At 34.5% G+C, this 25,733-nt stretch overlaps 1 protein-coding gene across 2 annotated transcripts; it reads left to right on the forward strand.

Annotated features, from left to right (window-relative positions):
- The first annotated feature begins 559 nt into the window (after positions 1 to 559).
- On the forward strand, positions 560 to 25,514 carry LOC123547290 (sodium- and chloride-dependent taurine transporter-like). 2 transcript variants are annotated; one of them, XM_045334270.2, is made up of 14 exons: positions 561 to 1,063; positions 9,358 to 9,492; positions 11,297 to 11,441; positions 14,392 to 14,496; positions 14,939 to 15,071; positions 15,390 to 15,524; positions 17,886 to 17,989; positions 19,045 to 19,169; positions 19,643 to 19,755; positions 20,710 to 20,847; positions 21,404 to 21,506; positions 22,007 to 22,107; positions 22,865 to 23,035; positions 23,552 to 25,514. In XM_045334270.2, exons 1-14 carry the CDS (start codon positions 838 to 840, stop codon positions 23,609 to 23,611), a joined length of 1,794 nt encoding a protein of 597 aa, XP_045190205.2. In that variant the 5' UTR covers positions 561 to 837; the 3' UTR covers positions 23,612 to 25,514. The 2 variants fall into 2 exon arrangements, with proteins under 2 accessions (XP_053407541.1, XP_045190205.2); XM_053551566.1 differs by lacking the exons at positions 22,865 to 23,035; positions 23,552 to 25,514 and having other exon boundaries at positions 560 to 1,063; positions 21,404 to 21,575.
- The last annotated feature ends 219 nt before the right edge of the window (positions 25,515 to 25,733 follow it).

Raw genomic sequence — 25,733 nt, forward strand, 5'->3', positions numbered from 1 at the left:
TATTAAAAACCAACAAAAATCTGAAATTAGAGCGTATGGTTTTTATAAATACCTGCAAGACAGATACTCATTGATCTAATCATCTTATATGGGAAGTCCGCAGTATCAGAGAAATTGTTTACTGGCGGGTAGGTAAACTAAAATATGGTCTCAGGCAGTGTTCGCTAACGATTTCTCTAATTGCAGTAGGGTTTGAGAGCGAACAGTATGGATCCTGGCCAGATTGCGCGGAAGCGCAGGCTGGTCTGGATCCATGCTGGTTGCAAATGCACTATGTTGGTTTTCTCATGGTGTGACTCAATTATTATGTTTATATAATGTAGTTTGATATAATAAAATATATGAGAAAACAGGTCTACATAGTTGATACGAAGCAAATTCGATTGTTAACTTAATCATTTTTCATTTTATAAAACAAGATTACCCGTTTAAAATGACGAAAATATCTTCTTTTTTTTACATTCAAATTGTACAATAAAGCGTTGCGCTATGTAATTTAGATCAACGAATACAAAAGCAAAACAGAAAACGCCCGGTTTAAAATACATTCTGTCACTAGATTTATGTCGTAGTACAGTTACTAGTTTATGCATGATTGATATTACGGATATTTATTTTTGCACATACCGGCACAAACTATTGCATTTATCATTTTACGGCTTACATAAAACATTTAATAGTGTTCATTGTGTAAGTTTAAATCATTTGATTTGATAGATTTTTCAGTAACCAGTAACCATACATTTTATATTTTGACAAAAATCTGGACATTTACAAAATTGGCATTTTAGTATTGCAGTACCCGAACACAAACACAGAACTATAAAATTGTCAGAAATGGTAAAACGCTCGGAGATAGAAAACGAAGATATTTCACTGGATGGAAATTTCTTGTGTGATGGTAAAGGAGGAACTGTTCCATATGATCGAAATAATTCTAGTTTACATTTGAAGAGGGACCAGTGGTCCAGTAAATTGGATTTTATTCTTGCCTGTGTAGGGTGCGCTGTTGGACTCGGAAATATTTGGAGATTTCCATACCTGTGCTATAAGAATGGAGGAGGTATTTTATTCTAAAACAGTATTTAGGCTTATGTAAATGTCACAGGGTGAGAAAAATGAGCAGCCAGACCGGGACTCGAACCCGGGGCCTCGGAATACCGTTCCGATGCTCTACCGACTGAGCTACCCGGCCGCCTACACACTTTCTCCCCGTTTAATATCTAAATTCTATACCGTGACATATTTCCCCACCATTTTGAAATTAGTTCTCGAATTTCAGGGGGTACTTTATGTATAAGCAATTACAGGCGTCGGAGACTAACCAGTGTAATGCCGTCAAGGTCAAATGTTGGGCGCCAAATGTAACAGGCTGAAAATACGTCAGGCCTGACCGGGAATCGAACCCGGGACCTCTCATACCTAAGGCGGACACTCTACCAAGTCGCTATAAAAGCTAGCTCGATCAATAGCAAGGAAGTATAAGTGCACTCTTATACTCTACCAAACTACATACACCCCTCCATTTTAGAATTTGTCCTCGAATTCCAGGAGTTTGAACCTCTGTTGGACGTTCAAAACTGTCCATTCATTACTACTGTTGAGTTATTTACGTTGGGCGCCAAAGGTTACAGGGTGAGAAAAATGTGCAGCCAAACCGGGACTCGAACCCGGGGCCTCGGAATACCGTTCCGATGCTCTACCGACTGAGCTACCCGATCGCCTGCACACTTTCTCCCCGTTAAATATTCAAATAAACCGAAAGTAATGGCGTAACCTCATTTATCCGGAAAACGTAGGAAAACGTAGAGTAATGCTTGGATTCGGCGTACGGAAACGAAAATCAGTTTATGAATTAAGGCCAACCCGAGAGTAAATGTGTTAAAATGGCACTGGTACTATCTTTCTAAAGTTAAAATATGATATTAAAACATCTTACACATTAACGAATTCAAAATAATGTCTTAAAATTAGCTTGAAATAGGCCGTTCGCTTTATCATCCTGCAAATATAGCCAGATAAGTAGATTAAAACTGGTAGTAGGTGGTCTATGAATGTGCACATCAACTTCTGCATACCAAAATGTTTGTCAGAATCTGTAGCTTTCAGAACTGCCTGATGCCAGTTTCTAGTCACTGGGCAAAGCCCTCAAATTCAAGATGGCCGCCAAGATGGCCGCTGATACATGAAAATGACATCCAATATATAACATTGCAAAATAAAAGCATTTATCTGTTGTAAATTCATTTGGAATTATTATAACATTTTTAAAGTTATAATTTGCAAAATTATATGTATACATGTAAATTGATATGAAATAAAACTTGTTTGCACATATTATACCAATTTTATGTGGACTAAAATATGATGAATACTATTTTCTTGAACATACGGTCAATATACTTTGTTTGTGTGCTTCCATTTACTGTTGTACCTTACACTATGCAATCCCGAGTTGAACAAGTGATAATAAATTGTAATAACATTATTATTTTTTGAAGGGTACATCTAAATTATTGATAACAAACATATTTAAATGGGTGGGGTAATTCGATATTAAATATATTTAATGATAGGTGAAATCAGAAAGAAATTAATAGTCATCCTTTGTAATGTATACATCCTACTATATATTATCACTATCAAAACAATACAAAGTACGAAATATATATTTAGACGAAGTTTATTTTTAAAAATGGCTGCCAAGATGGCTGCCACAATGTTTTTGCACTGACTAATATTAGATACTGACAACAACTTCTTTGTAGAATATGCTTCAGCTCGTTGATTTTCGTGCGCTATATCAGTCGTACATCAAATGACTATTCAATTGCATTGTGATTTATAGAGCAAATTGTAATATTTCTTTGACATTTATAAAATAAATGAAACAGCATATAGGTGTATACATGCATACCAGATATAGGTTATAAATATAAATATTTATATACATATCTAATGAATACTTAATGATTAACAGTAGCATGTTGTCTTTTAAGCTCATCTGAGCACAAAATGCTCAGGGTGAGCTATTATGATCCGTCGTCCGTCCGTCCACACTTTCCTTTAAACAACATCTCCTCCTAAACCACCGGGCTAATTTTGATGAAAATTAAAGGGATGTTTTTTTGGATGATCGTCTTTAAAAATTATGTTCAAAAAATTGAATTCCATACGTAACTCTTGTTGCCATGGCAACCGGAAGGAAAAACTTTAAAAATCTTCTCGTCCAAAACCAAAGGGCCTAAGCTTTGTTTTTTGGTATGTAGCATCATCTAGTGGTCCTCTACCAAGATTGTTCAAATTATGCCCCTGTGGTCAAATACGGTACTACCCTGGTGACTTATATAGGGAACAATTTGAAAATCTTCTTGTCCAAAATCACTGGGCTTAGCGCTTTGATATCTAGAATGTAGCATTATCTAGTGGTCTTCTACCATGATTGTTCAAATTATCCCCCTAGGGTCAAAAAATACGGTCCTGCCCTGGGGGTCACTTTATATTGACTTATATAGGGGAAAACTTTGAAAATCTTCTTGTCCAAAACCACGGGGCCTAGTGCTTTGATATCTAGTATGTAGCATCATCTAGTAGGCACCTACCAAGATTGTTCAAACTATGTCACTAGGGTTAAATATGCCCCCGGGAGGCACATGGTTCGTACAGACTTATATAGGGAAAACTATGAAAATCTTCGTGTACAAAACCACAGGGCCTGGGGCTTTGATATTTTGTATGTAGGATCATCTAGTGGTCTTCTACCAAAATGGTTCAAAGTCCCCCACTAGGGTCAAATATGGCCCGCCCTGAGTATCACATGGTTTATATAGACTTAATAAGGGAAAACTTTGAAAATATTTTGGTATAAAATCACATGGCCTAGGGTTTTGATATTTGGTATGTAGCATCCTGTAGTAATCCTTTACAAAGATTTTTCAAATTATACACATGGGGGCACATGGTATAAATAGACTTGTATAGGGAAAAACCTTAAAAAATTCTTGTCTTAAACCATAAGGCCTAGAGCGTAGATATTAAGTATATGGCATGCTCTAGTGGTTCTCTACCAAGATTGTTAAAATCATGACCCTGGAGTCAATATTTGCAACGCCCAGGGGTTCCCTTTGTTTTTCATTGAAATATAGGAAAAATCTTTAAAAATCTTCTTGTCCAGAACCATAAAGCCCAGACCTTAGATATTTAGTGTTTGGTAATGTCTACTGTCAGGTTTGTTCAAATCATGACCTTGGGGTCAAAATTGACTGCGCTCCGGAGTCAACAGTTTTACATTGGCTTATATAGAGAAAAAATATTTTTTGAAAGCAATAGTCCCAGAGCTTAGATATTTGGTATGTGGCATGCTCAAGTGTTCTCTACCAAGATTGTTCAAATCGTGATCCTGGGGTCAATACAGGCTACGCCAGGGTGGTCCCTTGTTTTACATAGACTTTTTTGTTTTTGAAGCAATCGCATAGAAATTTGGATCACAAGTATAATGTTTGATACAGATTTCGATACTCATCTTGAATAGGAAAGAAGGAAAGAAGTTCGATTTCATGGCAAAGTTGAAAACAAGATAACCATGTTGGGTCTCTTGAAAGTGCCGACTGCATATTTTGACGGTATGGCAGTTATTTAACAGCTTTGTAACCCACATTCTACGATATGGCAAAGATATTCCTTGAACATATATTGGTAAAGTCAACATCTATAACAGGAATGAAGCAGATACATATCAGTTTTGATAAATACAACTGCAACAGTATTAAAGAAAGCACCATAATGAAAAGAGGTGACATACACATCTAAAATGTATATTTACAAGAACGCTAACGAGTTCCAAAAGATTAGAAAAGTTTTCTCTTAAATGGACAACACAAACAAAAACTTGCTCGTAATGCAAGGAACAGTCTCACTAACAACAATGGAGTATTAATTAAACCTTGGTGGGCAAGGTGATAAAGCAATAGAAGTTACTGTTGACAGTAACCATGTCATAAATGACTAGGAATCTAAACATGAAGAAGCCCAAAAACCTTCCACCAACAGAAAACACCACCAACGAGAACAGTTTTTACCAGCACTTGCTAGGAGGTTGCTATCAGTTAATGGTATGGTGGACTGCACTCACTTCAGCAGAAACAAGAGCTTCCATGAGCTGGTCCAAAGGTTTTGAACGATATGGTCTGTGATTGTGAAAGCATTTGTACAGACACTAGAGTTCCCAAGAATTCTTGGAATGTTATCTAAAAAACTATTAAATAAACTTTACAAGTTCTCAATACTTTAGAGCACTATATCTGCAAGTGGTTTTTTATTACAGTTGAATATGATGTCAAAAGAAGAGCGGTCAACAATGTACAGTAGCATTTGCTCGCGATGGCAATTCAGATTTGCTCGCGATGGCAATTCAGATTTGCTCGCGATGGCAATTCAGGAGACATAGACTAAAGTATTCGTACTGATGAATGAACTGATAGTATGCCTGATTGTAACAATTCACATTCATTCAGATGTATCTTTGAAAGAATAAACTTTTCTCATATTTGATATATTTAAATATGCAGAAAGGTTTGTTACTTAAACAGAAATAACTATGCCTTACAAGTAAACTTAAAATGGCTAATACAATATCATCTGAGCCGTGCCATGGGAAAACCAACATAGTGGGTGTGCGACCAGCATGGATCCAGACCAGCCTGCGCATCCACGCAGTCTGGTCAGGATCCATGCTGTTCGCTAACAGTTTCTCCAATTCCAATAGGCTTTAAAAGCGAACAGCATGGAGCCTGACCAGACTGCGCGGATGCGCAGGCTGGTCTGGATCCATGCTGGTCGCATACCCACTATGTTGGTTTTCCCATGGCACGGCTCATCTATGTGTGTTATTGGCATGCATTTTGTACAAATCTATCATCAAAATATTTTCAGCATTACCCCATTTATATGTTTTCAGGCAGTATCTTATGAAATGTCCACATATTTTATCAAATGCATTTTTCAATCATAGGAAATGCTTATCCTACATTTCTGCCTGTTATAATTACTTCATTTTGCAATCTATCAGCAACAATATTTACTTAGATATCAGACTGATGTAGCATTTGCGCTGGCAGTGCAGGAGATACAGACAAAGACATGACATTGTAAAAAATATGCATACAATTTTAGCCTGGATCGTATGTGACAGTGATTCAGATGACTCAAAACATCATGTCAAATTGTATCAGTCAACATTTGTTCAAATATATGTTGTTGTTGTTTTTTTGTAAAATGAACTTACCAAAAGTGTTTACTAATTTTTTTTTTTATAAATACAAGTTACTGCAGAGCAGTACATGTATTTTATTTTTACAGAAACAACTTATGCTTTACAAGTATACTTTAAATTGCAAATACATTTTATGTATGATTGTGTGTATTTGACGTATACAAAGATACCCCATTAAAAAGTTTTCAGATAGCTTCCTAAATATATTCTCACAGGCCTTTTTCTACATTTTGTACTGCTATATTTACCTCATACTACAAAGTATGAGAAAACATATGTTTCCTTAAATAACAAATAAATAAAATTATAATGTTGGTATTTCCTGTGTACAGGATATAAAGACAGGATATAAAGACAATGAAATGTGTAAAAATGTATACAAAATACACATCGTGTATGCTAGTGATTTAGATTACTTAAATCATATCATGCCAGTTTGTATCAATCAATTATGTTCAATGCATGTTGTTTTGTTTTTTAGAATTAACATTCTAAAGGTTATTTATTCATATTTTAAAAAGATGTCATTGCAGAGCAGTATTCCATTTTTTACTGATGTTATCATAACTCACAAGCTTACAAATAAACTTAAAATGTCGAAGACTTTATTACGTATGTTGTATTTTTTTACATTCTCTTTTTACAAGAAAATGACCAGTAAGCAGTAAATAACTTTTAAATCGGTATCTTATGTAATTGCTACGAAATATTCTATTAAATGCTGTTTTAACCTTCAAATTTACATTACAGCCTGTTTTAATTACTTTATAGAAAGAGTTAAGAAACATACGTTAACTTAAACATCAAACCTTGTCATAATGTGAAAATAATATATTTCCATCATTTGCAGATTAACCACACCCATTTTTTAACTTACTTTTACTAATTTTGGTATATACCAAATTTTAATCAGGTAATAATTCTTTTTCTCATGTTTGTTCTGTCCAGAAGAAACAGTTTACAAAACCTCCACCTTTGCTTTATAACATGAACTTTAAAGTACTACACATATAATAAGTGCACGTAGATTTACCCCACCCGCTAAGCTGTTTAGCCCTTGTTTGTCGGATTAATAGATAATAAATTAATTAAAAGTTGTCATGTCAAATACTTATCATAAAGTTTATGAAATTTCTGAGCATTATAAAGCACAAAACTTGTAAAATATAATAAAGCAATTAAAAGAGATAGAATTATTAAAGGAATGTATGTAAAACAGTGTTTTTTTCTTATATTTTGCATGCGATATCTCCCATATTTTGTAAGAATATATTTCAATTTACTTGAAGATAAATTATACTATGTTTTAAGCTATTCTGCAACAGAAACTTTTATAAAATTGGGACCATACCTATAAAATTGAAATATATTGTCCAGTCAGTTTGTATTGTATGTTTTTTTAATTTTCGGCGGCAATATTGGCGGCCATCTTGAATTTGAGCACTTTGCCCACCACTTGGATTCTGGCATCAACTGGTTTTGGAAACTTAAGACTGTTACAAACATTTTTTATATATATAGTTTGCGATGTGCACATTCGTAGACCACCTACCCCCCATGAAAGTGAACTCGTTTGCGACAGCATTAATCATAATATAGCCAAATATCTCAAAAATAAGCACACGGACCTATACATTTCATTTCACCATATCATAGGCCATATGTTTATTTGTTTATTTACTTATATAACCTGGATTCCATAGCGTTGTGAACAAAGAATTTGGTGTCGTAATCAATATTATAATGGCAGTTTTTATATAAGTGTAAACTAACGAAAATGTTTAAAATCAAATAACTTCGTCTATGTATTACGTATACAATATTTTTCTGTCTTAGAGTGTGATACTAAATTTAGTCGTCTAATATTATTTGTAGATGTGTTTATTTTATCCACTTCCATTTGACTAACAACTCCACGACGACATGCATGCATACATACATTACATTGATGAAGAACTGTCTATTAACTAGATCAATAAAAATGCAAATATACGCCATAATTTGGAGACGGTTGAATAAATTTAACATTCAGACATTTACGAAGCGTGACTATTTTTAATTAAAACAACGAAAAGCATTGACTTATATTCTGCAGTTTTTAATCATAATATAATCTAGTTAATAGACACAGTATGTAAGATTTATGCATTTAGTTTATAGTTCAGTGAAGCTCATTAGACAACCGTACGATATACATATCCGTGACTAGTGATAAAAGATACTGTGTCTGAAAGCGTGTGTCGCTTACCTGTGACACAATGTGGGGAAGTTGAAAATAACTTGCGGTGGACAGCCAAGTGCTTTCTCTGAATCAAGGGCACTGATAAGGTTAACTTCCCGCCGTAACATTGATGAAATGCTGTTGAAAAATGGCGATAACCTCACCCCAACTCTTCGTCCCATCCCCTCTTACAATTGGGGATTGAAACTTTTAAAATCCAAGTTCGATCTCTTCCTTGAACATGAGAACCATTAATTGTATTTTTGGTTGACACTTCAAACACGTCACGAGGACAGCGGATATCCTGCTATGTTGCATTGAATTTAATGACAGTCGGAAGGCAAAGAGAACCCTACTGGATCCATCATCGCAACACCTTACAACCGATAAGCATCAATAAGGGTGATATAATGACCGTTGTTTATAACCTTATGTATACATTAACACCTTACAGACTGCTTCAGCACAATGCATCACACAGAGGTAGCTTAAGACGAAAATATCATTCTTTCCAGTTTCTCATCTTAACACACAAGTTTCTGAAACAGCAAATTCTATCTATATATCTAAATGATCAATTCAATGTTTAACGTTTATAAGTTAATTATCAATATATTTCAGATTTTACATCATTGAAGACAACAAGATCATCCTCGCCCTTTAAAGGAACTTATTTCAAACAATATATTGGTTATGTAGGAAATGTAACCCACACCACTACCACTCCATACCCACTAAAACGAAGTAAGTATAAGAGCGAGTCCTTCTTTCGATCACTGATATATTATTGCATTATTTAACATAAAATAAAACCTATTTGACTTTCATGTTACGCTAATTTGATATTTCAATGTTGTTTTTACAGGGGCATTTCTGATACCGTATATTATATGCCTTGTCACGTGCGGTTTGCCGCTGTTTATGATGGAACTGGCTCTCGGACAATATATGAATATTGGCAGTGTAGAAACATGGGCTAGACTGATTCCAGCATTTAAAGGTAAGTACGCTGTTCTTGTTATGTCGTTGGCAATAAATATCTTTTTTCTAGCCTGTACAATGTAAACTATTCTCCATGTGTTATGGTTCTGTTCACAAAAAGCCGAGATAGCCGATTTCTTTGGAGTATGGAAGAACCCAAAGCGATTCGAAGTCGGTGGCCTTAACCATTCGGCCACGGAGGCCCCTATAGCTAGAATTTAACGGAAGCAGATACATGTTAGATAATATCTCTCAACTTGTTGGATCTGTAAATTGATACGAATAGAAACAGCTTTATATATTAAGTTACGTAAGGCACAAAGGAGATTTATGAGAAGTAGCAACTCTAAACGGTTTGTTGGTCTGGAAGAATTATGCAGTATCATTGTAAACAATTTCACGGGCTTTTTTAGCAGTGTTTTACATTGTATGTATCAATTGAATTTATAACGTTTATATAATGCTTATACATGGGGTACACCGGGTGCATTCCATTTAAAACATCACATGATTATGACCCGGAGTGAAATAAAAAAAAATAATTCTATACTCAGTTATTGATATACTAAACATCTAAACATCTTGTTCTTAATACTAGTATATCTTTAGTATTTAGTGAAAAGTGCCCTCTTCTTGATGTATAACTTTTTTGACATGTATATCAGTGTATTAATATTATAAAAATAGCTATGATAGCCTGTACGAAAAGAGAACCTGTTTTACAGCTGTAAAACGTCTGTAAAAGACCTGTATTTTGAAATTACAGCTGTAAAAGACCAAAAATAGATTTGAAATTTAAAGGTATAAAACAATTGCAGGTCTCAAGAATACAGCTGTAAAAATTTCAGTTGAAAGTTACAGCTATAAAATGGTCATGTCTCAAAATTACAGCTGTAACTTTTTCGAGGGAAATATGAGTACTTCTAGTCATCTTTAATGAATTGTGGCGGGAAATAACTGAAATTCACAGAGACACCACATCATATAACATATTGGAATTTTAGCCATTATGGAGTAAGTCCAAATGTTTTATTACTAATACAGTTGTAAAAAAGGACATGTAGCAAATGCATAAACAATTTACTCTTTATCTGAAAATGATAAGTTTAAAGGAAATAATTACCAAATTGTCATACGTTTTCGTGACATAGAAAGTTTTATAAACAAAATATGATACATAGTTTCTACTTTGTATCCTACTCTTTAACTTTGCAAAACATATTCATATTGTTCTTCACTTACTACGTAATTTATTTCGGCTTTTGTGTAATAATTGCTACCCTTTCTAGAGAATAACAATTCATCCTAAAATATTTTTGTACGTGTGCTGTCGTCCCTTAAAATAATGTTCTCTTTTTCAGCACCTGTTATATTTCTACAGCTGTAACTTTTAGGCATATTTACAGCTGAAACTGTTTTCATGTTTACAGCTGTCATTTTTAGGGCTGTATATCATTTACATAATTCGACCTGTTTTAGTCGTTTTACAGCTGTAAATAAAAATCTACAGCTGTAAAATCAATGTTGTTCTAAAAAATCTACAGGTGTAAAATTGAAATAATCATGACAGTAATTTTAAACATTTGCGGGTGTTTTACAGCTGTAAAATTTTGTACAGGTCATCAGTGTTGTAAAAACATCAGAAGTTCCAGGGAAGAAATAGCTTTACTAACGGGATTACCCAGCAACTCTTAAGAGAGGGATGGGGTTTTGACAAATACAATATTCATTCAATGTACCTGGCACAAGTAAAGTAACCATTTATAGGAATGGACCACAAATGACATTGATTATGAAAATAGAACTACAAAATATACTTTCAGGAGTAGGAATAGCATCGTTTGTTGTCACTTTCCAAATGAACATCTACTATATCATAATCTTGGCTTGGGCTGCCTACTTTCTTGTCATGTCGTTTACTTCAACACTTCCGTGGTCACATTGTAACAATGAGTGGAATACCGAAAGGTAAAGTGTTGTTTTTTTCTTTTCTAAAACACGCTGTAACAACGAATTAAATGCTTAAGTAAAAACTCATTTTTACAAATTACATGCAACAAATTATGGGTAAAACAAATTTCATCACTTGCATGGTCAATATATATGAGCCGTGCCATGAGAAAATCAACATAGTGGTTTTGCGACCAGCATGGATCCAGACCAGCCTGCGCATCCGCGCAGTCTGGTCAGGATCCATGCTGTTCGCTTTCAAAGCCTATTGCAATTAGAGAGACTGTTAGCGAACAGCATGGATCCGATCCGCGCAGTCTGGTCTGAATCCATGCTGGTCGCAAAGCCACTTTGTTGGTTTTTTCATGGCGCGGCTCATATAAGCTTCGTCACATTATAACAACAAATGAAATGCTTTAATGGTTTCAGAGATAAATTGCTGATAAAGAATGCAACACTGAATATTAAAATCAGACAACAATACTGAGTTTTTCACGTTTATGTAGATGTAGTTTCCGTCTGAATTCATTGTAAATTGAGTTGGTTAAATAGCTCGTGAATGTATTCGGCTTCCACAATATCAAAACAGCTCAGTTTATCATATACCAAGTGAGTAAGTTCAAACCCAAACGTAAAAATGTAAATCTAAACTTTACTGACACAAGTTTGAATGCATTACTAAAGCGTTCATTTAATTACCATCTTACTTGCTAATTTCACTCCATAAATGTAAGGGCGAAAAATGCATTTCATTTAGATTTGTTATTGACCAAGTAGATAAATGTTACCTTACAGTCTACTAATTTCTTGCTGTTTAATTGGTCAGTTCGCGTCACGTGAAAACCATTTGTTTTGGTTGTCAGATCCATATTCCTTTCCAGAGAATAATTTTGGAAGGGCTTATTCATACCATGAACATTTGGCAAGATACTTTAAGGATTACATGGTGTAATAGCCATATTTCGTATCTTGTAACTGGATGGTAATATCTAAATGAAATTTGGTCACTTTAAAGACAGTCAAAATTAAAAACGTTTCACCGAGAGATTTTTCGAATTTTGTCATTTTTAGGGGAGATAATCGGTATTGAAGTTAAAATTGATGCCTATGGGAAATATCTGATTTCTTTGATTATGAGAATCTGAGCTTGAGTTTCGAGAAAATTTTGCGGTAGAAAGCTGCATTATATGATTCTGATACAAATATAAAAAAAGAAATCGAAAATTCACCGTAGGGAAAACGAGAAAATTATTTTTTCTAGTTTTCAGGGGAGATAATTCATGAAAAACCAAAATTATCAGGGGAGGTAATCTAAAGGAAATTTTTGAGAACTGCTGTCACTATATAACTTGTCAATATGCACCTTATTTCTTTCATTTGACATTTTCAAAGCTTACATTATCAAGTTGTATGTACACTTTTGGTGAAATTGAGGCCTATTACGGGTAGTCATCCTTAAATCCTTATTCGGCCAATAAATCAGAATTAAACTATTAACAGCTGCGAGTTTTCCAGTTTTATTGTTTTACTTACGGCGGCAAAAATTTTAGATTTTACTTCACGATCATTATATAAGAAATTACGTACTCATACGTAAGGATGTATGATCAAACTTTTTCTACAGTTAAGAGTTTTACTCTGTGAATTGAAGAACATTAGTTTCTCAGAACAAGTACGGGGTACTTTATCAGACATATAATACCCAGCTTAATGCTATAGGAATGATTTTATTTTATTTTCGCAAAAAGTAAATTCTGCTTGGTCAAATGGTAAACTATTACCCATATTTTGATGATTTAGAGTTTATTTTCAGTGTAAATGTTGTTAGAAAGAATATTCAAAGAAATATTTTTTTTTAATTCAAAACTATGGATATCCTGAAAGAAATTCCTGTTTTGTTTCGAATTTTACTGCTGTGTGACTCCAAGATCGGCTCAGATCAATTTTTGGCGTGCTTAAAATCATAAAAATATGAGAAGCAAATAACAGCCAATAGCGGTTAGATAAAATAAACAATGTGCAGTTGACCTATTATTGAATATACACGATGACTGTAAAGTCCATGCGAGGATTCGCACCACTTACCCCCACCCCCTGCACCACCAGCCCCAGTATGAAATTCACAAGCAGTGTATTTTCCATATTAAGTACACCACACACTGTGTAACTAATGATGTAACAATAGAGAGATAAATAAAGTACATTTTATCCTTTCCGTGGTCATGTTGCAACTTTGAATATAATACTTATAGTATAATACTTATAGGTTTTGTTTGTTTTGGGTTTGGCAACGTTTTCAACAGTATCTTGATTCTATACCAGTTCTTACCTGTCCTAAGCAAGTAACTACAAACTTCCCCAAAATTAATCAGAGTTAGAGGAAGAAAAATTGCATACACAATGACTTTCACCAGTCATCCTGGAGAACATACGCATTACCCGGGGATCTAACTCACGACCACGTGATCTTTAGATTTGCATTCTCCATACTGACCTGATTACACGGACATACGAAGAGTTAAAGGGCAATTTACCACTTGAGTAGTTTATTTATTTATTTTGTTGGGTTTAACGTCGCACCGGCACATATTAGGTCATATGGCGACTTTCCAGCTTTGATGGTGGAGGAAGACCCCAGGTGCCCCTCCGTGCATTATTTCATCACGAGCGGGCACCTGGGTAGAACCACCGACCTTCCGTAAGCCAGCTGGATGGCTTCCTCACATAAAGAATTCAACGCCCCGAGTGAGACTCGAACCCACATCGACCACTTGTGTAGTTATAACAATAAAAGAAATAAAGATGATTATATTTCATTGCATTTTGTCACATACGTGAGCTCATAACAACCTGTTAAATTCATAGATAATTTATTAGATAAATTCATAGATGTTTGTCTTATACATTCCTTGACAAGATTATCAGCTATGTTTGTCTTTAAATTATATAACTTTTCTTAATTTTTCAGATGTTTTCCTCAACTGAACGTTACACCAAATATAAATGCGTCCGCTGTGATGGTGAATGTATCAACAAGTGACAAGAACGTTGACGCTGTTACAGAGTTCTGGGAGTAAGCTCAGCCTAACTATAGGAGTACAAGACCAAATGGCAACGTTGACATTGGTCAATTGAAAGATCGACATGAAGACTAGCCTAACAAAAGCTAGATTTTTAATTATACTGAATTCGTTTTTGTCAGCTTGTATTCTTTTATCATATTTACTGCATTTGCAGATAAAAGGCCAATATCCTGCTTGAAATGCGGAAGAGAACAAAAGTGACCTTTTAGTATTTTTTCAGTAAAGAACGAACGTAAGGACGGCGCATAACATACATCAGCTTTATATATGTATATATTTTAATTTCTTGAAACTAATCGTCTGGTATTTCGGACATATCCATCGTACATCTAACTGAACAACTTTTGAACAATTTGATAATAGTAATGACAATTTTATGAATGTGTTATGGATGAATCATTGATTGATATCCCAGCATGCTGTTTGTTGCAGAAGAAAGGTTCTACATATTTCGAAAGGTATCGACGAGCCTGGAAGCATAGTTTGGGAGTTGGCTATATCTCTACTGGTTGTTTGGATCTTGGTCTATTTCTGTGTTTGCAGGGGTGTCAGAGTGAGTGGAAAGGTAATTGTGTAGAACAAAATTGATTGTTTGAAGTGCAATATCGAACTAGTTTTCACCGAGTAAACACTAAATGCAAAATTTCCTTTGCCACGGGTGAAAATGTAAGGTCTTTTCTTTTTTATCTTATGATTTTAATGGTTTTAATTTGTATAATATTTGGTTTTATGGGAAATTATTGCTTTAGTATTTTACTTATTCACTATAGCCTGTATTAAAAGGTGACAATCATTTGTACGTTTATAAGTTAACAATAAACTAATTGTCAAATTAAAACTACCTTTTAGTTTGTGCTCACAACCATTTACTGCTCTATTACAGATAGTTTATTTTACTGCACTGTTCCCATATCTTGTTCTAACAATCCTCCTGATACGTGGAGTGACACTAGATGGGGCTAGTGATGGCATATACTTCTACCTGAAGCCGGACTTCTCTAGACTGACAGATCCACAGGTTAGAAAAAGATTCTTGCCACGTTTGGTGTCTCAAAGCATGAACAATGGGTTTAAGAGCACAACAAGCGTCTTGTTTGCAGATTTATATATACATGTACTTGTAAACTTTATGTGCGAAGGCGTTGTTTAAAATAATGGCACACTATTAAAAAAGATATTGTTCAATATACAAAGTACCAATTTGTCGGACTGTGAGTTTTAGTTAATTAACCTTTAGCCTGCTGGCTGCAAGGGGAGGCTTTGGTCAGTTATTTCCCTTTCATACTCTTTAAAGTAAGTAGGTCCTTTCATTTGGATTACTCTGTTGTTATCGCTATTTTATTTATAACAATATGATGTAAATGAAGCTAAATTATTGATCATCATGACTGTTGATTTAAAAATGCCTTCCGCTACATATTCTATAAAGACACAAGTGTCTAATTTTGACATTCCAGACATGTAGAATAAAGAACAACAACTATTTAGTGTGTTATAACCTATAAGGTGACATTGGTGAAAATTGAAATCTGGCCAGATGATTGTGAAAATGGTCTAGTTTGATTAGAATTTGATAGAAAATGACAAATTTATTGCAATTTTGTTGAAAATGAGGATAAAACCCCAAAATGTCACATTTTCACTGTTTTGAGTGTATTTTTTTTTTTTTTCAAAAACTGCATATTTATAGCCTGCTGATTGCTAATTTATGGCCATCAGAGGTAAAAGTAAACATATTTAACAGTTTAAATGTGTAATTTGTATACAGATCAGAGTAGAAGATGTCAAAAAAGGGCAAAACAAGGCTCCATTCGGGGTAACTGCTTCAAAATGATGTTGCGACAGCTATTTTGGACAAAATCTGACGCTTCGTCTTATGGTACTGAAAATGCCATAAAACCTTAGAAACTGTTGATATCAAGCTAAAACCTTGTATTTTTTCATGTATTTAGGTTTCTTGTACATTTCAAATGAAACTGGCACAGTGTCAGAGAAAAACGTTTTTCTTATCAGATGACATTGGCGAAAATTGAAATCTGGCCAGATGATGGTGAAAATGGGCTACTTTGATTAGAACTTGACAGAAAATGAGAAATTTATTGCAATTTTGTTGAAAATGAGAATAAAACCCCAAAATATCACATTTTCACTGTTTTGAGTGTATTTTTTTCAAAAACTGCATATTTATAGTCTGTCGATTGCTAATTCATGGCCATCAGAGGTAAAAGTAAACATATTTAACAGTTTAAATGTGTAATTTGTATACAGATCAGAGTAGAAGATGTCAAAAAAGGGCAAAACAAGGCTGCATTTGGGGTAACTGCTTCAAAATGATGTTGCGACAGCTATTTTTGACAAAATCTGATGCTTTGTCTTATGCCATAAAACCTTAGAAACTGTTGATATCAAGCTAAAACCTTGTATTTTTTTCATGTATTTAGGTTTCTTGTACATTTCAAATGAAACTGGCACAGTGTCAGAGAAAAAAGTTTTTCTTATAGGCATATAGACACTAAATAGAAAAACGGCGCGAAAAAAAATGGTAGTCGCATAATTGCGGATACAAATAGTCCTCAGTTTTTTTGCTCTGTAGAGCTATTTTTCTTACTTTCATTGCAATTGGTTTGCTAAAACAACATGACAGATCTATGCTTGACATGTAGTTAGCATTTTCATAATGGAATAACAACATGACAAAAATTTTCATGGAAACTTAGATCATACACCACCAGTATAATTTGGGGTCATATTTTTAGCTGATTTTGCAGTTTGTGTTTCTGACTGAAATTAGTTTTCTTGCATCAAATATGACCTCAACTTTTCTTCTGATTTTTATTAAGCACTGACAATATCCTTCAAGAAAATGTAGGTTACAGACATTTAAAATGGGTCCTGATATGTGCTGCGGCCATTGGAAATAAGTCAGTTTTATATAGAATAAAGAACAGCAACCATTTAGTGTGTTATAACCTTAGAACTAAGATATCTCATAGAAAAAACAGCGATAAAGAGGTTTCAAAATGATGGGACCTACTTACTTACTTATTATCTTGGACGTTATCCAATAAGGGAGACAATTTGAAACTCACCAAAGTCCCTCAGTAATTATGCCTTTGCGACCAGCGCAGACCAAGATTAGTGCAGGCTAATCATGGTCTCCACTGTTCGTCATTCAATCAGTACATTTATAGTGAAAACCGCTTCGAATAATAAATGGTAATATCCAAATTGAATGATGGAGCAGTCCATTTTAGAAATTAAGCAGGGTAAAGGTTTTTATTTTTCCCTTTCTGTAACCACGGGGAGATGAATGGCGAATAATGGACGGAAAGTTAAACAATGAATTAAAATTACGGTACATTTAAATATTTCTTTCTAGGTATGGGTTGATGGTGGCACACAGATATTCTTTTCTTATGTTCTTGCCACCGGTATTGTTACAACACTGGGCAGCTACAATAAGTATAATAACAACTTTTACAGGTATATAATGTATTTTAGAAATTTGTCTTGTTATTATGGATCTGATTCTCAAGTACCTTTGAATTTATTGCTGTTTTACGTTGTTGTGTTTAAAGGCATACTGAGCAAGGTCGATAGGTATATGTTCACCTTCAACAGAGACAAGCGACACCGGATGACACTCAACACATCATTTTTTTCTGACCCGGTCTTACATTTATAGACAAATATTGAATGTACGACAGTTGAAAGTTCACCAAACTATTTGAAAGATTTTACGTTTCGTCTCCGTTGACATTCTCAATTCCTAGAAATAACATAATTATGTCATGTGTTGTTGTTCTATATAGTTTACAAACAAGCGACACGACGTACTGCTGTAACAGTCTTGCTTTTAGTATGTAGATATCCCTTAACAGGTTTCAATAAAATATGAGCCGCGCCATGGGAAAACCAACATAGTGGCTTTGCGACCAGCATGGACCCAGACCAGCCTGCACATCCATGTCAGGATCCATGCTGTTCGCTTTCAAATCCTATTGGAATTAGAGAAACTGTTAGCGAACAGCATGGATGCGCAGGCTGGTCTGGATCCATGCTGGTCGCAAAGCCACTATGTTGGTTTTCTCATGGCACGGCTCATATAATGAAAACAACTTTAAAATACTTTAATTGTCAGCCCCGGAAATTCAGTGGGTGAGCACACGGCTATGAATTGAGAGGTAGACAATCCAATATCCAATTGTAGGGAACAGATAGATACTTGTACTAAATCTAGGAATACTTGATACGTTACATAACCCGAGTTCTGCTGAAAGACGACATTGAATCCATCAGTCAACCAAAACGAACTGATATACATAATGAATCTGGCGGCAAGAGATTCTGCCTTTTTGACCAGTGCAGACTAAGACCAGCATGCATATCTGTGCAGGCTGATCATGGTCTGCACTGTTCGCATTTCAGTCAATAAATTTTCAGTGAACACCCCTTTGTGTGGTACTGCCCAAATTGAATGATGGACCTGTCCATTTTTAGAAAGGTAGCAGGCTAAAGGTTAAAATAAAATATTTTAGGGACAGCTTCATCATATCAGCTATCAACAGCTGTACCAGTTTCTACGGAGGTTTTGCTGTATTTTCCGTTCTTGGTTTCATGGCAAAGGAACAAAATGTTACAGTTGGAGAAGTTGTCAAATCTGGTATGTTCCTGTAAATTTATCCTTGTAAGCGGGTAACACTGCATTTATACTTTAATAGCGTATCGTCAGAACCTTATAGAACAAAGCAGGTTTCTAGGGACAACGTAGACATAAATGGTCTTTTGATCATCTTTGTTGTCAGTTCACTTTATTCATAATTTCTTGAAAATGATCTAGCATTATCTATCGCTCAACAGGTTGAACTTGCAAAATCTACATCGATATTCATATCGATACTTCCGCTGTTTATTTTAATAAAACAACGACGTTCATATTATGCATACTTTATTTGGTAGCAAAATTCTTCGCCAGACTAAATAGGACTTATTATAAAGTGAAGCTGAACAGCGGTTATTTAATGTCATAATTTTTTTGAGACCAGTAGTCCAGTCCTTGCACAATACATATTTACTATTGCAGACAAAAAGTTTGAATACTTCTAGTGACCTATTGAATTCAATTTTTCTTTCCAGGTCCCGGCTTAGTGTTTATTGCATACCCCAAGGCAATCACGGAAATGCCACTGTCGCCTCTCTGGGCGATTGTGTTCTTTTTCATGATTTTACTCGTTGGGTTCGATAGTCAGGTCAGTATAGCACTGTTTAAAGTTTTGTAGCTCTTGTTCAAAATAGTGGAATACAATCTATTCTAGTCATTATTTCAAATGCATTTAAACCACATTCGCTGTTACCCCTCTAGATGTGTTCAAATCCGATAGTTTACTTCTTATAGTTTTTGGGCAAATTTGGGCTCCCCTGTTGTATGTGTGTGTGTGTGTGTGTGTGTGTGTGTGTGTGTGTGTGTGTGTTGTTGTTGTGCTGTTGTTTTTTTGTCGCTAACCGTTCCAAGGCGGTGACCTACTACGAATATTTGTTCGTTTTGTCCTCGTATATTTACCTTGTACTGGTCTCGTACACGTCAGCGTGTCACAGGATGGGGTGCGCTTTTGGGAGGCCGCGTTTTTGGAACGAGACTTTCCCTGTTAGATATTCATCGTTGTGTTTCAGATGTAAGTAATATTTGTAAATTCATTTGTCAAATTATTTTGGCACAGTTTAAGGATCCAGGTTATTTTATTCTTTTTTTCAAACGTTAAAACATGAGCAATTATATCTAATGATACCAACGTTAAAATAAAATTATAATATAACTCCATATAATTCCATACCCAATGCATTTCATGGGTGCAAATGAATGTTCCGTCTAAACTGATACATACACCCGGAAATAGATCTGTTTTTTGATATAAACTATGGACATGTCATTTCATTGAATTATAGATTTTCTTTTGCAAATACATTAATTTAATTGAACCCGCAAATGAAAAGTGAAAAAAAAGGTGTTCAGTAAGCATTCATAGTATTTCTTTATGAAACTACTCCGTAACTCCTGCTGTCTACTGTATTAATCACACAGCTATAAAGTAACGTATAAAAATGTTATAAAATATCTACTAGATTTTGTTGGTCAGTGTTTTAGATATTTCGTAACAGAGATTGATGTATGCTTTTATAATCTGATGTCCCTTATATTTGTACAGTTTGTGGATGTAGAAGCATTTTTGGCGCCAATTATAGACGCTTTCCCACAATACCTGTACCGGAAAAGAAATAGAATGATCCTTACCGCAGTATATTGTCTACTTTCTTACTTAATTGGATTAACAATGTTAACAGAGGTACTTTTGATTTTCCCAATCTATGAAAGCTAAACGTAAATAGTAAATAAAATTGAAATATTACATTTACACAAAATAGCACAATACGCTTATTCAAAGACAGTATGCCTTTTGTTACCTTTATAAATTCGTATTATTCTGTTAGTCATTTTTCAAAATATACAAGACTATACATTTAGCATAAAATGAGCCGCGCCATGAGAAAACCAACGTAGTGGCTTTGCGACCAGCATGGATCCAGACCAGCCTGCGCATCCGCGCAGTCTGGTCAGGATCCATGCTGTTCGTTAACAGTTTCTTTAATTGCAATAGGCTTTGAAAGCGAACAGCATGGATCCTGACCAGACTGCGCGGATGCACAGGCTGGTCTGGATCCATGCTGGTCGCAAAGCCATTATGTTGGTTTTCTCATGGCGCGGCTCAAATAACATCTATGCACGTTCACATTTAACGGATGACGAATCAGAAATACTTACAAATGTGATGAAAGTGACTGAGTGTAATTTTTTTATCCTAAATATCGCCAATTAAACTTAATTAACAATTCTGTTTTCAGGGTGGAATGTACGTCTTTCAAATTTTTGACTACTACAGCGCCAGTGGACTCGTCTTGCTATGGATTTGTTTCTTTGAGGCGATTGTTGTCTCATGGGTGTTTGGTATAAATGTTCTTAAGATATTCTTTCCTGTTTTCGCAAAAGAGAAAAATCAGCATAATCTATTTTAAGGTTAATAATAAAGAAATAATTCCTTTCAATCTTTATTCGGGATAAATAACATATTTTACAGAAACAAATTAATTGATACATTATATTTGAACAAACATCTCGTTATTAACCTGATTAAAATACTCAAAATAGACCAGACGTATATTAATAGTTAATAAAGGTATTTCATATTTCATTGCTTCTTATTTTAAGGACAGTTGTTCTAAAACCTCGTATTAATAGCTTCAGTAGAGGAAATTATATACAATTTATCACATTAAATGAATGCTAGTGCATACAATGTATGCTGTTTTCGAATAACAATTTTATAAAATAGCTTTCTTGTATGCATTGTTTTCTATAGCATTTTATTATATTACTTCTAAAAAACAAGATAAGTCCAAATAAATACTAAACTGATTTTTAACATCTTGTTTATTTCATTCTTTCAGGAGAGGAACGTTTCCAGGAAGCAGCTGAGCTAATGATAGGACGGAGATTTCCATGCTGGTTTTTTATATGTTGGAAATATATCATACCAGTCATAACCTCTGTATGTCAGAAATTTCTTTCCTTGTACTGCATAATTAAGATTCTTTCACTGGTTATAGATGCAGGTGGGAATGTACGGCGTGAGGTTAACTGTTTAAGCAGTAACGAGGCTCTGAGGAGTTACCGCGTAAACAGGCACCCGGGAGCCGGATATTACCAAACACACCTACAACCTGTGATAGACTCTTTTTCTTGCATCCCATTTTCAACAAATAGTAGTAAATATAAAATTAAAAAAAAAAACTTTCTTGTAGTTTTTTCCATACAGTAGCGTATTAAACAAAGCGTTTCTAATAAATTTTGGCAAAATATATACTTTTCAATACTTGACAAATTTAATACAACAGTGCTTATATTCATCTTATTCCTTCAGCAAAATATATTTATTGCTAAAATAATTCTATCTTGGTTGGGCAACCAGGATAGGAAAAAACAAATTTTAAACATACTTCCAGTGAAAATCTAACATGCATTAAAATACAGTGAACACAAATAAATGTAATGATTAGTTGTTACAGTTTTGAAAAAAATCCATTAGTTGCCCAAAAAGTTCCAGGGGGAGATCCCTCCATAGCCCCACTTACAGGAGAGGGGGTGTACCCACTCCCGTACTTTCCCCCACTCTGTGCTCTGCGCCTAGCCGATAACGCCTTCGATTTAAACTGGTGCCCCTCCCTCCACCACCAAATATTTCTATTAGCAAAATCATCTGCCACACTTCTTTTACCTATTTTGTATTGGATTTGTTTTTATTTCAGGCGATATTTATTTTCTCAGTTGTTTCGTTTACACCGCTGACATATGAGAAGACGTACATCTATCCACGATGGGCTCAGGCAATTGGGTTTTGTATGGCTCTCGTATCAATGTTTTGTGTCCCGTTAGTTTTCATTTACACACTTGTATCTACAAAAGGAACACTAAGAAAGGTATTGTAACACGCTTATATCAAGTTTGTTGTATTTCTACATTATATATGTGCAATTCTCTGTAATTTGCCTATACACTCACAATTGAAGGGAGAATACAACGAAAAGTGCAGTTTGACTCTTGTATCACTGAGTTGTGTCCCTGTAGTTAGATAAATGAAACCCAGTATACTTTCTATTGTAGTTAGATAAATGAAGCCCAGTATACGTTCTATCAAAATATTTAAATGAGCATGTAGCATGTAAAAATAAACAATCTAGGCCTTTATGTGGTTTGTCGTCTTGTTTCATCGTATATATGATTAGTTATCAAACCACTCGGGCTAACAACGTCGTCGTTTAATCGCTATGCATCTAAACTCTTAATCAGGTAAGGCCTTCATTATTTCTAATCACGCCGTTTAATCAAAACCATATTTATTTATTATTCTGGGCTAATTCATTACCCGGAGATTTCTAAAGCTGTTCTATATATTATCATGTATACTATCTAAAATACATTTCTTTTGTTTACAGAGATGGCAAGTTATGTTCACACCGCTGCTGCAAACACATCAGATTTCAGTGAAGCAGTAATCATGAAGAAGGATTACTGCATAAGATTTTGCACACGAAAGACCTAAGATTTTAAGATCCGTCTAAAAGTTTGTGCATTCGTACATACAGGCTTTCCTTTATGTAGAAAATACTAACAAAATGACCAGTTAGTCATAATTGACCAACTTGGACCTTATTTTTCAAATTCAAACTTTGGAGCACTATGTGAAAATGTAGAAAATACATGTACTAACAAAATGGTGAGTCATCCATAATTGGGGCATTATTTTTTCTGAAGCAAATTTGAATTGTCTTCTTTTGGAATGATTTGCTTTATTGTTTTCTTTTAGTCCTAAATAACACTGAATTCGAAGTAGTTTAATGTGGTAGGACATTGGGAATACACCGAAACACTTTGAAATTTGAGGTTCTCCCAAGATTTATTCGGAATATTTGAACAAAGTCTTCGATAGCATGCTATCAGACCTATTACGCATAATTTCTAATGTTTAATTTTGAAATCATTGATGCGTGAAACTGAATTTGATGATTTAGAGAAAATCTTACTTTCCACCTGCGATGAGTTCCTAATGTAAAACTGAAAATATTTTCTCTTGTAACTGTACGCATTCCCACCTCTTAACAGATATAGGTTTTTGACGAAGAGGAAGGATTATTTTACAAAACAACTTCAAATCTCGAAGTCCTTCATTCCAATAAATTATTTTTTTTTATGCATTTAATTTATTTGACGATACAATACCTGATTTTTCCAGTTAACTGTTTTAAAAAATCATGTAAATCCAGCCTCATTTTCAAATCGGACATTGTAATAGGGTTAAGGAGAAATCATTATAGCGAATTTAATATTGCATCGACCTTAAAGCTGTTTGGTAGGCACCAACAACTACAAAAAAAATGTTATTTGGACTATTGGCTTTTGCTGATTTGCTCCGCGTATCAGGTGAAAGTATCATAATCAGTTTTGTGTTATTTTATGACTTTTGTTTTCGTCGTGGCTGTCTTTAGACGAATACACCTACGTGGCTATGTGTCTTTTTATGAAAGTTTCCAAAAGAGTGACTGCCAGTACAACAAAATTCAATTTAAACCTATGTTTCAAACTATAGATATCGGGAGTTATTTGAGGTGTGTATTTTTTAAAGCAGTTAAGTGCATAAGAAGCGACAATCTCATTTCCTATTAGACTTAATTATATTATAGTAAGTAACATAGGCAAGTAACAAAACGTGATTGAATGCTTAACTTTATTACTATATTATCATAGATTGTTACCAAAATATCATGCCATATTGTGCGAAATATATCTATAACGAACTATAAATTGGAATGCATACAAAAAAAACCCCGAAATTATAACGATGCAAAAGCTTCGTGATAAGCAAAACGTTCACTAATTAGACAATGGAGCAGTAGGCTGTGGATAAAATGATGCTGATAAGATGGTGATTTCACAGGAAACGATTATGACCTATAATATAATTACTAAATATCGTGCGAATGAATAAAGTTATGTCATACAGTTTAGATGCTTTCTTTGGAAATAAAGATTGCAACCAGGCAGAATGGTAGTAGACTTGGTTTGACTGAGTCCGTTCATAAGAGGGAATGAATTCTGCAACACCTCTCACAACCACAAGCACCACCTAAGGAGGAATGCTATCATAGTAACATTTAATGTATATCAACACCGAGTCCAAATACGGGAAGTCTTACAGCCGCTACACGGCACTTAAAGACTGATTTTGTGGAATTAATGTGATTTAATTGAAACAAAATTTACCTGTTAACGTGATACTTTGAATACTAGTTACTAACATTATTAGCATCCTAACTGAACGTTTTATTTTTAATTGCTAATGCAAAATTTCATTGATATAACCTTTCGCTGTGATTATAATAAACATTAATGCAAAAACGACATGTGTGCAGTTATTTTTTATTTCTAATAAGATACGGAGATGTTGAATTAGTTAGATTTTAACCTTTAGCCTGCCAAATTTCTAAATTGGATTGATCCATAATTCAGTTTTATCAAAGGGGCTTTCACCGCAACTTTACTGACTGAATAGCGAACAGTGCAGACTATGACGTACTCTACACTTACTTAAACTTGACCAGGCATACCAGTGATTGCTAG

This window comes from Mercenaria mercenaria, chromosome 9, assembly GCF_021730395.1.
Source record: "Mercenaria mercenaria strain notata chromosome 9, MADL_Memer_1, whole genome shotgun sequence".
NCBI classification, from domain to species: Eukaryota; Metazoa; Mollusca; class Bivalvia; order Venerida; family Veneridae; genus Mercenaria; species Mercenaria mercenaria.